Raw genomic sequence first — 12,435 nt, 5'->3', positions numbered from 1 at the left:
ATCTTCCACACATTCCAGGAACCTCCTGGATTGTTCCCTCTCTGCTGTGTTGTATTCCCAGCAGATATCCGGGAGGTTAAAGTCCCCCACAAGAACAACGGCAAGTCTGAACAAAACAAGCCACTGAGCTCAACCTAATCACTGGAGGGAGTTTTTAAGTTAAAAGCTGCAGCTTTACAATATTGTTCTATTATACGTATTTGCACGTGTGAATTTTTTGCCAAATTTACAATTGCACATAAATCCTCCCTCTTAAACAGAGTCAAAAGGCATGTTTGTTGGAAATGGTGGGTACAAAAAGAGTTCATACAGGTATTTGTGTAGCAGAGACCTATCAATGACTGTTGCTACAACAGCTGTTCCTACATGAAGAAGTACAATTTCCATCTTCGGAGTAACCTGATGGGCTATTTCTGAGAGTTGTTTTGGTTTTTTGGGGTTTTTAACAAATTTTCTTATTTGCAAGGCTCTGAAAAATGTGCCTGTCTGTCCATTAAAATGTGGGCCATAAATTTTTGCTCTTCGTTCTCATAAAGAATGCTTCTTAAGAGTTTTTGCTCTTCTTCCATCTCCCTTTGTGTTACACCCTGCCTCCAAATTAAACAGCAGGTGTGAGTGCTCTGCGCTTCCTACAGCGCTTGAAAGCAACAACGATACCTAAAAAAAAACTCCAACACACTAACCTCTTGGAGAGAAATAGATTTCTAATGTGAGGAAGGGGGTTGTTTTGCTCAACTTCCAGTGTTATCATTGTTACTGTTTCTTGCTGTTATTAGTGCCATCGTACTACAGTCAATCCCACACATGGAGACTGAGCCTTGCTTCTAGTACTATTTTTTTTCTGGGATTCACAGCTCCAGAACTCAGCCATTGCCTCTTCCATGGCATTACAGAAACCAAGTAACCAACCTGTTCATGCAATGCCAGCAAACTGAGTCATTGCTTATTTTAAAATTACAGAGAAACAGGCTAGGAGACCAAAAAATGCAAAATAACTAGCTTCCACGCAGTTTATACTTACACGTCCCTGAATAATTCTGTTGAGATCTGGGTGGGGTGCAGATGATACAGAGAACATGAAATACAGTTGATGCTGACCATCTTCGTCTTGTTACCAGGCAGATTAAAGTAGCTGTAAGTTCAATACAATGATCTTTTAGTTGAACGTGTCCTTTGAGGTTCGACCTTTTCCTGCCACAGTGAAAATGAGGATATTTATTAAGATGGTGAATTGATAGGGGATGTGGTTTGGGGGCTCAAATGACAATCTGTGGATCAAGTGTACATTGAAAATGATTTGTTGGCATTGAATGCACCTGTGAAGGTGCTGTTGTTCTTTAACAAGGTTTAGGATACGTGGAAGTCCATGAATTTTTGTAGCCAGATAAAAGCATCCTGTCCCCTTTCCTACCAAGAATTAGTGGTGTTCTGACCCATCCCTTAGTGCAGTGGAATCCATGTGTCTGTCTTGATGTTCTCTGTCGGAACAACATAACCAGGCAGCACACTCAGTCTCTGTTGCTGTGGGACTAAAGCTGAGATGTGGAATTCTCAAGACAGCAAGCAGAGAATGAAGTTCTGGGATTTTACATCTACATCCCTGTCAGTATTTTTGTTCCCAGGATGAAAAGAATCCAAGACTTTCTTTTGACATCATTGTTGACAGAATATTAATGGGCTCTTAAGAAACCTTCTGTCCGTGATGCCTCTTTCTCCTCTGTGATGTCTCTTTCTCCTTCAGAGCAGCATAAAATTATTCACTCCAGCTTTTTTCTTTTTCTGCAGTCAGGTGAAATTAATTCATCAGGGATTATTTTTTTTTTTTTTCCATTCAAAGAAGCTCTCTTAGATTTAGTATTGCTGAGTGCTACCTGTTGCCTCTTCCTGGCTGGGTCTTTGATGTCCCGAGTATCCTAAATGGAATATCACTGTAGCTGTACACACACCCCCCACAACCCGCCCCCCCTCTTTTTTTTTTTTTTTTTTCTTGGGGGGGGGTGGTAGTTTTATATCATCCATGATAAATGAACAGATACTTCTAATTTTAACTATTCATGCAAAACTCTTCTGAAGTATTTCTGTTCCAAAGAGATACATGCAATAAGTACAAAAGAGTATTCTGCTGTTAGATGGCTGCTAGACGCTGTTTATTACTTCTAAGACCCATTTAGGTAGATAAAACTTTGAGAATTGATCTTGTGCCTCTGCATTTTATGTGAGCAAATTATTTGGGCAGGGTGATCTGAATGCACATACCAGAAATAGAGAAACAAGTCTAGCATGGAAAATAATCTATGGCTCTACCTTTTCTTCAGCATGTATGTGTACGTTACAGCAGATTGAAGTGCCACAGATGAAAAGAAGGCACCTGTCAAAGTGTCTGCAGTCTTCCTTGGCAGAAAATTGATTTCTCTTGTCACTCAGTTTAAGAGTGTTCATGCATGCTCAATGGTGGTAGAGCTCTTGCACAGCAACATAATAGTAACTTTCTTGTCTGGGTTTGTCCAGTTGATGAAGAATAATTTGGGTTTAGATAATCACTGTTCTTCTGGTTCTGACTGGAATATAGCAGTGTGATGCATCTGGATATAAAGCTCACAAAGTCCAGTTATTTCAACTGTAATGAGTCTCGTTAATATGCAGAGTATGAGAAACCTATCAAAATTCTCCTTTCTACTCTGCTTCTTATCAACAATTTTCTGTGAACTGAATTATTTTGTTCTTTATATGCGTTGCAAGGCTGGAATGTCCGGAAGTTGATTTAAAGTTCTGAGGTGGAGACCATGACCAGTAACTCCTATGCAGCACTTTCCAGTAAAGAAGGGAATGAATGCCTGTCTCTCCGGTAGAGAAAACTGTAGTGGCAAAGATGGGAGAATTAGTTGGAGGCTTCAGACAAGCTCAGATATTCACACTTTTGGTGTGTGATGTGGCCTAATGTGATCAGTAGAAATCCCACCACCACCGCTTTCTTTGGGGGGAAGTGGAAAATTGTTTCATATAATTCGTGATAATTGAACAGGTAGAGACCTATGCAAAGTTTGTCTACTACAGTGATAAAGAGCATGAAGTGAAAATCTAGTATAAAATAAAATAGAAAATACTTGAAATAATATCCTCCCTATTATGAAATTCAGTAGGAGGTTAATATTCTAAAGTAGCATCGCTCTAAATATAGGAAGCAGTTAAAATAAAGGTTGGTTGTTTGGCATCTCTTAAGCCTGTTGGTATTAATGTTGTTGCTGTGAATAAAAATGGATGCATCTCTATCCTACGCTCAGATGTTCGCTTTCAAGCTAGACCGTAACACGTATTAAAAGATATTAACCACATTTAGTGCAATACTTGCATTTCAGGGTTAATGGGCAAAAACTCAAATTAAACAAGTAGTCTTGCCTCTGTACCTGGAACAACAAACTCCTATTCAATAAATGTAACATTTCAAGGGAAAACTCCTCAGGTTTATTTATTGGAGCTTTGTTATGTTATACAGTGTTGTTATTTTATATGACAGTTTTGAAGGAGGTCATGTTGGAAAATTCCTTCTTTGACAATTATCCTTCAAAGCAGCAGTTGTAAGTGTCCAGGTGGATGTAGCATTTCATTAAATTTTGGAAGTATTCACCAGGCAACGCACAGGAAAGGTCTGGTGAAATTTTGAGTTCTTCTTTAATGGCCAGTGTTCTGTGAAGGAAGGTAAAACCAGCTTTATTAGACTGAGTAGCTAACTTGGAAGGAAAAAATCCCAGATTTTTTTATTATCTTGTTTCACTTGAGCACGGATTCTAAAGAGCAATTCTGTAACTCGGATATGATTATTTCATCGTATTTCTGATGGAAATGATGATTTGGCATTGTGACTTTTTTCCCCAGCTTTGAATGAGCACACCCACATTGTATTATTTTCTTATTTTCCTGATATTTAAAGGAAGCACAAACAGAAAGAAGAAAATAAGGCTGGAGAAATAAGACGATATCAAGTATTTTTAATGAGTACCATAATTAGGTTAAAAGATTTAGAGGAAGTTAATTTATTCTCCTTTCAAACATTCTTTGTACTTTATTGGGTTTGAGGAACTTGATTAAATATGCATCACTTTTTCTGAACCTGAACTGAAATCAAAATAAGCCTTTATCAGTGTAATTACACCAGGCTCATACTTATGAGTTTTGAGGTGAACACTGAATCCTGTTCTGTTGTTTAAAACATGCATAAAATAGCATATAATCTGTGTGGAAGACTAATCCTTCATTAATTATGTTTGTTTCTGTTAGTAGCTGCTTATTTTTAATCATTAATTATTAAGAAAAGAACAAGCCAACAATCTGTGGAAACTTGACATGATTATTTGTCTCATGAGCTGTAATCTCTTTTTAGTTTGATCATTAGGCAGTAAAGGCAATATTAAGCTTAAAAAATGCTAGCTTCCAATCTTTCTAGTTTTCTCTTTAAAATACTTTCTTATTCCAAATAGCTGTAACTTACTGTTTAGATTGTCCTTTCCTCCTGCTTAATAGGATAGTACCTGTCTGCGTACGACAAACTCGAAGCTTTTGTTCATGCGTCCACTGGACTTGAGAACTGACTTCACAGATTTATTGTCTGAAACGGTGGTTTTCCATTTTCGGAAATGCCCATTAACTTTTTGGGATATGTTTCTTTTGACCCAAGTTTTTTGAGGTGCTCAGAGCCTGGTTATGGTAGGAGCTGAAGACTTTCATTTCTAATTAGAAAGATGAAGGGCTTTTGAAGAGCAAGGGCTAAGACTGTTCAGAACCAATGTCCAAAATTGAGGGTACCCAAAATACAAGGTTTGCTGGTCATTCTCCTTTGATATGAAAGTTGTTTACGTACACTAAAGATAATTTGGGGTAAGTACGTCTAGTAAGATCTCCATTTCTGTAGTCCGTGTTCTATTCTTTTCTATTTCAGACAGTCATCATTCTCTTCTTAGTATGTAAGCTTTATGAGTATTCTTCTAGTTTTCTTTAGATATGCCATGTTAATGCCTTTTGGTGCTGTCTTTTTATTACAAACTTAATTAAAACACCACAAAAAGCAAATATTACAGAAAAATTTAAATTTGGCCTGTAAGCAGAACATTAATGAAGTGGCTTATATCTGTCTTCACTATGGGAATGTGTCTTAAGTTTTCTTGGCTTTTTTTTATTTTAAAAGAAGCTTGAAAGCATGTCCTAGTGCGTGTACCTGCTTGCATAAAAAGATTACTTTAATACTGCCGGTCTTTTTACCGTTTGCACACTGCTGTACTATTGGTGTAAACTGAATTAGGAGGGGTTTTAATTTCCTTTTTTTATTTTTTTTTTTTACTGGAGCTTCCAGTTCTACTGTTTCTCGTTTTTTGGGAAAAATATAATTTTTCTTTTTTTTTTCCTCTCCCTTCCCCCCTCCCCCCCCCCCCCCCCCCCCCCCGCCCCCCCCGACTGAAATCATTGATGTCAATTTTGGTTTGTTTGTTTGTTTTTTGAAAATAGATTTTATCTTTTGAACTGACATTCTCTGTTTTTGTGAATCTGAAATCCCGGATATTTCTGTACCATAAATTACAAAAAATTATAATTTGATTGTTACAAGTTGTTCTGAAGATGGTTAGAAAAATACCTAGATTTAAACTTCACTTTTCTAAAATTTGTTTAGATGCCATGTGGTGGTATTGGTATTAACAATCACATTTCTCACACAGTCGTATATAACTTTTTTTTTTTTTTTAGAGGAAAAGGCTACTGTTATGAGCTTTCTCCTCCTACTTTGAACTTTTGAGTGCAGTATAGCAATATAAAATGCCAACGATAAACCAAGGTTTTGTCATGCAACAAATTATCTTGTGTCTGTTCTGAATGGAGTCACATGTCAATTTTAAATCTAGTGTTGTTCACTGAAGTGCTGGTCACCTATTAAGATAAAAATAGAAAAGGTGAAAGCTCTGAATGCAGGAAGGCATTAAAGGCTATAAAAATTCAGGTCTCTGCTGTATAGTGTAATCATTTTTTAGGCAATAGATTTATCTTACTGAAGTAATAAATGACAAAATTATTCTTGACAAATTTGAGAAATATTGTAGTTATTTTTACACATTACAATCAGCTATATGGCATGTTTTGGCTTTAGAACAGTCAGTAGTCTGGACGTGTTCACTTTTATTAAGAGAACATACTGGAAGAGGCTGCCATTTTTAGTAGCAGAAGAGCTTTGATATGCTGATGAGCTGTAGAGCAAATACACTTTATCTCTAGGTTTAGTAAGCTAACTTTGGAACTATTTGCCCTTCTTTCTCTTTGTTCAGGGCAGCACTGACAAACTCTAAGATAGGTAAAACGTTGCTTTTCTAGTTCAGTCCGGGCATCATTGACGCTGCTGTGGTTTCCATGAGGAGCCACAGTGTAAAATCCCTCCCTCTTTCAGCACCAAGTCACATCTCAAGTTTGTTTTGCTGAAAATCTTAGCAGAAAACGTCACTTTCATTGCATTAGGAGTTGAAGCTTTTATTCCTACCAAAGTGGGTTTTTTTCCCAATATTTACTGCCCTTCGACCTGCAGAACACCACTGTAACTGCAACATCTGGTGGGCAGTGTGATTTAGCTTTTTCTCTTTCTCTTCCTACCCATGTATAGCCGATGCCATTTGATGGTTGGCTTAATCCTGCCCTTTCCCACGTGCTGTTCTTGACCACGTGTTCCTTTTTAGTTTTGTTAGTTCTGGTAAACATCAACCTGATTAATCCAACTGAAGATGAGTCTCAGAGAGGTTGCGGGGGGAAATGCTGAATCAGCAGATAGGATTCTTTTGAGTCAAGTTACAGTCAAGTTGGTTTAAACCAGTAGTGATACTGCAAGATATTTCAAAAGAAAAGATGGTGACATTTGTATGTAACCTTTAATCTGTTTAGTCAATATTGATGAGCTCTTTAAGACAATGAGATTACATGTGGATATTTTGCTGAGCTAATCTGTGTTAGAAGTGCTAAATTTTAACTGTTCTTCTTTCAACTTTCACTTTAAGTATTTTAGTATGTCTCTTTCCCACTTTTTTCTTGTTGCTCCTCATATTAGTTTAACATAAAAATAAAAGTACTAGTTAAGCAGTGAAAGTGGAAAATTGCTATAATTATTGAACAAGTCGTGTAAGTCCTAGAGGTGGATAGAATTAGATACAATATTAAGGACCAGTTTTATGGTAATTTTATGTCTTCCCTTGACAGTGGAAATGGTGGCTCATCTACAACAGTGAAAGATCCACTTGGAATCCTAGAAGGCATCGTTTCTGCAGTGCATGCAAGTGTTGAGAAAGGGTAAGAACGTACTGTATGGATTCTTTGGTTAAGACTTTGAAAGATACTTCTCATGAAAGCACTGAAGGTACGATTCTAAATATGGGTGATTTTTCTTCATGGGTATATATAATGGGTTTGCACTTAATTTCCTAAGACTTTATTTTGGAGCAGGCTGTCATTTATCTGGTTCAAAATCTGAGCGCTGACAGAAGCCTTTACTTGATCACTTGGAAGAAAGCAAGTCACTGAATCTAAAATTTAGATAACTGTGTATTATGGTGACTCAAGAAAATGTTTTTTATGCTATGACTAACGCAGATTGTACAACTACCAGGAGAACTTCACTGCATTTTTTTCAGTTTAGTAGGTAAATTACAAATAATGACGACTCACTTTCAGATATCTGAATTTAGATATCTGAGTTTGTCAACGCTTGTAGGATATAGTGCAGAAACAATTTCACAAGTGCTGTATAATGCTTCACCACACTTTTTTGTCCTCTTTCTGGGTTGTCCTTATTTTAGGTCACATAGCGGTCTGGATGTCTCGCTGACATTTTCCATTGCATTTCTAGTAAAGACGAAGAAGGAAAAAAAAGTCAGTTTTTTTTTCTAGGTGTGCAAACTAAGAACTTGTGTATGATAAAAATAAAACAACCCATACTCTCTGGTAGCCAACACAAACAATTACACTATTGTGTGGAGGCTTCTCCACTGATATTAAATTAGTTAAATATTGGATATTGAAATAGACTGATGTCAAAATCTACAGCAAATCTCATTTGCGATATAAGGTAGAATGGGAGAGTCAATACTGTTTTATTCTGAGATACACTTTCTGGACTCTTATTTGTATACTTCATCAATATTTAACTGCTGAAACAGTAAGTTGGAGTCAAAGTCATTGTGATTACGGGAGATCGTTTACATCCATTTAAATACTTGTTCTTATTTATCTCTCTAAACCTGAGCTATTTAATTTATAAAATATAAATATTTCCCTTAGGAAAAAAATATATAAACGTCAGATGTGAGCTCTACAAAACTCTTGAAATACTCCAGATCATCCTCTTAATTCCCAAACTTTTAATTTACAGTTTGAATGCCGCCTGTTCAGCAGAGGCATGTCTAATTTAGCTGAAGTTCTGAGCTAACAGCATCATTCAGACAATATAAAGCCTAAGTAAAATTGAAATCCTTGTAATATGAAAACCTAAGCTGTCAATGTTTATTATTTCAGAGCTGCAAGACAGGTTAAATTGGTGTTTTCTGTCTGATATTGCTTTCCCATCTGTCTTGTTATGACAAATAAGGGAACATTAGTTATAAATCACACTCCACCTGGAACCACTTTCTGGATTTTTAAATTTTTTTTAAGAAAAGAAAATTAGTTTAAAATACTACTCAAAGATAGCAGAATAACATTTACTGATTTGTTACATGTTAGTTTAGGCACATGACAAATTATTCTGTCCGGAACTGATGACTGGTTGGTGAGCTCATGGTAATCTGTGTACTGTAAGTGCTTTCACACAGTTAGAATGTATTCAGTATAATACACTTTTTAAATAGAATGATTTAATTTAGAGTTTTTCTAATTAGCCAAGTGAGGAAAATTCAAAAACTTAAATTTTCTTTTTTTTCTTTTTTTTCCCTTAACATCTCTTTTTTTTCTTTCTTGGGTTTAAGGGCATTCCGCAATCATTATCATATTAGAAGATACAATAATCACGCTGGGTAGAGGTGGTGCAGAAAAAAGATAAGAAATGGCTCGAGCTACAATGAGGAGAAACTAATTTGTGTGTGTGTAGTGTAAAGGAGGGACTTGTAAGGAAAGAAAGAGAATATGGGGCAATATGAATAAGTGTTAGATATAAAAACGTCGTACTTTATGGAAAAGCGGCTCGACTGCTTGCATTTTAAGTCAGATGGCGTAGAAGTACAGGCATCAGTCAGGACCAGGCATCGTGAAAGGCCTGGATTTTCAGGTGCTGAAATCCAGCACCATTACGATACGATTGGCAGTCAAGCTACTACGTGAGAGAATATATAACTGTATAGATGGATTTCTGTGGTATTACATGGTTATTTGAAGTTCAAAAAAAGTTCTTACCCCACTTAGCTTTAGGTACCTGATTTACGAGGGCTCGTTTCTCTGCATCCTCACAGAGGTGAGCTGTTCCGTTTCCAGTGTTACGTATTTGTTATGTATTGAATGTACTTGTCAACAGCTTTGAAAATATATGTAGTACTTTGATTAGGATTACCAAAGACTGTTTAACACAGCATTGTTTAATTACAGGGAGAAAGTAGTTTCTTCAGATGACCTTCTGGAGTGGTTGAGACCTTTCTGTGGTGATGACTCCCTAGCAGTGAAGCCTCGCATCAGAGTATTGCAAATTCTGGAGCAAGCCTTCCATCTCAGTGATGAGGATAGCAAGCTACTCGTGTACTTCAGGACGCAAGCTGTTCTCAGAGCTTGCTGGCCGGAAACAAAGGTATTAATGTTGATTGCTATAAATGATAGCATAAGACTGGTTTTATACAAGGATTATATGATGAAATGCTGGTTTGCAATATATGGTTGTGATGCATGCTGTTGTTACGGGAACTCATCCTACTTTCCTTTTGACTCAGGTTTCTAATACATTCCTTGAAAAAACATAGATATAAAGTTAATGGATTCCTCAGCTTTTGTTTGGGATGAGGAGTACATAATACCAAACTTGATTAAGCACTAATGACTTTCCTCCATGTGAAGCACTGACTTTGAAGTTTTTGTATCTTCTTCCCTTTTTGACCATTTTTTCTGTCAATTCTATTCTCCCTATTTATCTTCTACTTGGTGTAACGTTATAGTCAGAATGAGAATTACTGGCTATTCTCTTTTTTTTTTTTTTTTTCCCCCTGGGATCTTATTCCATGAATGTGTAGGTGGCACATTAAGGACACTATCAAATGCAAACCCTTAATTAATAGGGAATGCATTCAGTCACAGTTAGTCTGCTGTTGTCTCTTAGGGGGCAGCACCTAACAACTGAAAGACAGTAGTAGCTTAAAAACAGTTCACACCTTTAATTAGCCATGTGATGATTTTAAGATTTTTTCAGTGTGAAATCAGGAAAAAAAATAAGGTAAAATCATTGGTGAAAGAAGTTACTCTTAGTTATTTATTTCCACCTGAGAGAGACAGAGTACTTCTTGCTCAAGTTTTCGAGTCTAAACCAGATTAACCTTCCTTCTGAATTAAAGGGTGACATTTTTTAAGTATAAGCAAAAGTTATCTGAGACTAATAAGGATTATCTAGTGAATGCTCTCAGGAGAGAAAACACTTGAGTTTGTCAAGTAGAATATTAAAAAACATCCATATATACAAAAAGGCTCTTGTTGGTTATTCATTAATGTTTTAACTGCTTTATTTCATGACTCATTTTGGTGAAGTGCTTAATATCAACATGCATATTTTTAGAGGTTGTACATTTCTAAGTACAATAAAAATATACGAAAGAGTTAAGAGGAAAAAGTAATCTTGTCTTTGAAGCCTGTGCTGTTTTGAAGTCACGTGAGTATCACTTGCTGCATGTAGAATTATGCAGAAGCAGAGTTACTTTTCATCCGTTTTCTAAATGACTCCCCGCCATGGCAAGACCTTATGGAACTAAAATAGAATGTTTCTAATAGTTCCTCAAAAAAAATCTATGCACAAAAATATTTTGTATTCGTATCAAACAAAAGCAATATCTCAGTTTTGACTTATTGTGTGAAGATCATCCAAGGGAATAATCATAGTAAAAATCTTAAAAAGAAAATGCTTATCTCTTGCTTTCTTTAGAAATTACTTTTTCTTTTGCATTCACAATGATACCAGCACTTAACTCCTCAGCTGCTCTTCAGGTGTCTGTCTGTGAATGGATTTTTCGTCTTCACTTCAGTCCTTTGTCAATATTTGTGTTGCCTGTGACCACTTTCCAATCCAAAAGCATTTCAAGTCTGAAAGAGTCAACTAGAGTATGTCTTAAGAAAAAAAGTTACAGATAGATAATAGCTTTCATCCATTTCTGTAGAAGGCAGAAAAAGAACCTGTATTTGACAGAAACCTTGTGAGACTCATTACACTTGTTTGAGAAATAGATAACTTTTATTTTCTTCCATAATCTGATAAATCAAAATGTATATAACTTTACAACATGAAAGTCGCATCCATTTGCTTTTATCTCGGGAGTGAATGGAATGCATTGCATCTGCTGCTGGCTCAGGTGTAGCTCTCTGCCCACCTGGACCCCCAAGGCCCCCTCAGCCAGGCTGTCCCAGGTGCAGCACACCTGTTAAACCTCCTGTCGTTCTTCTTGGCCCAATCTTCCAGCCTGTTTAGGTTTCTCCATATACTATGTTAATAATTTCTGTTTCCTGAAGTGGTGGTTTTTCAGAATACTCTTTGTTTTGGAAAGGAAAACGCCTGTTTTTTGTGAGGGAAGAAGTTTGTACTTAGTACAAGCAGCGCTCCATTTGTTCCTAAAACAGAGTTGCTGATCACTTCAGTGCTCTACTCTTTTGCTGGTGAGCAAGCAAGTAGTGCAAGCAGCCATGTAGTAAAAAGCTCAAGTACTGTGCTAGATAAGCTCAAACCTTTCAGAGCTAATTATATGAAGATGCGCATACAATACTGTAATAAAGGTGTGCTTGGGATGCTATGTCAGTCTGTGCCTCGTCTGTAGGTATCAATTTCTCTAACATCACTGCACCTTTATTAATTTGGTCATCCTTTCTCATCCAGTGAGGTAGTAAACCCCTTGATCACATTTAAAAAAAAAAAAAAAAAAGAGGTATTTTTAGGTTGTGGGACGGGTGTGCTGGTTTGGTTTGTTGGTTTGGTTTCTTTTGGTTTTTGGGGTTTTTTTTGTTTTTAAAGAACTTTAAATTGTAAGTATTTCAAAAAATGTATTCATTATCTTACTTCCAGATTGTTTTGTCCTTACTTGCTTGACTTTTCTTAAATGATTTTAAGGGATTCTTCTTTACCATTCCTTGGTACAAAGAGGGACAGCAGATTTTGTAAAGGATGAATGTGGATTTCTATTGAGTAAAGATAAGTTTAATGATATTGCAGTGTTCAATTACCAGAAAATGTGTGAAAGCCACCCT

The 12,435-nt window shown here is 36.4% G+C and overlaps 1 protein-coding gene across 1 annotated transcript in view; it reads left to right on the top strand.

Annotated features, from left to right (window-relative positions):
- The window catches only part of NBAS (NBAS subunit of NRZ tethering complex), a 191,303-nt gene that overhangs the window by 133,929 nt on the left and 44,939 nt on the right, over positions 1–12,435 (top strand). The window contains exons 46-47 of the mRNA XM_074579377.1: positions 7,222–7,311; positions 9,595–9,790. Coding sequence (XP_074435478.1) covers positions 7,222–7,311; positions 9,595–9,790 — 286 coding nt within the window. The remainder of the gene's footprint in view (positions 1–7,221; positions 7,312–9,594; positions 9,791–12,435) is intronic.

The sequence above is a fragment of the Larus michahellis genome, chromosome 3, assembly GCF_964199755.1.
Source record: "Larus michahellis chromosome 3, bLarMic1.1, whole genome shotgun sequence".
NCBI classification, from domain to species: Eukaryota; Metazoa; Chordata; class Aves; order Charadriiformes; family Laridae; genus Larus; species Larus michahellis.
This window is presented reverse-complemented; position numbering and strand designations above follow the sequence as displayed.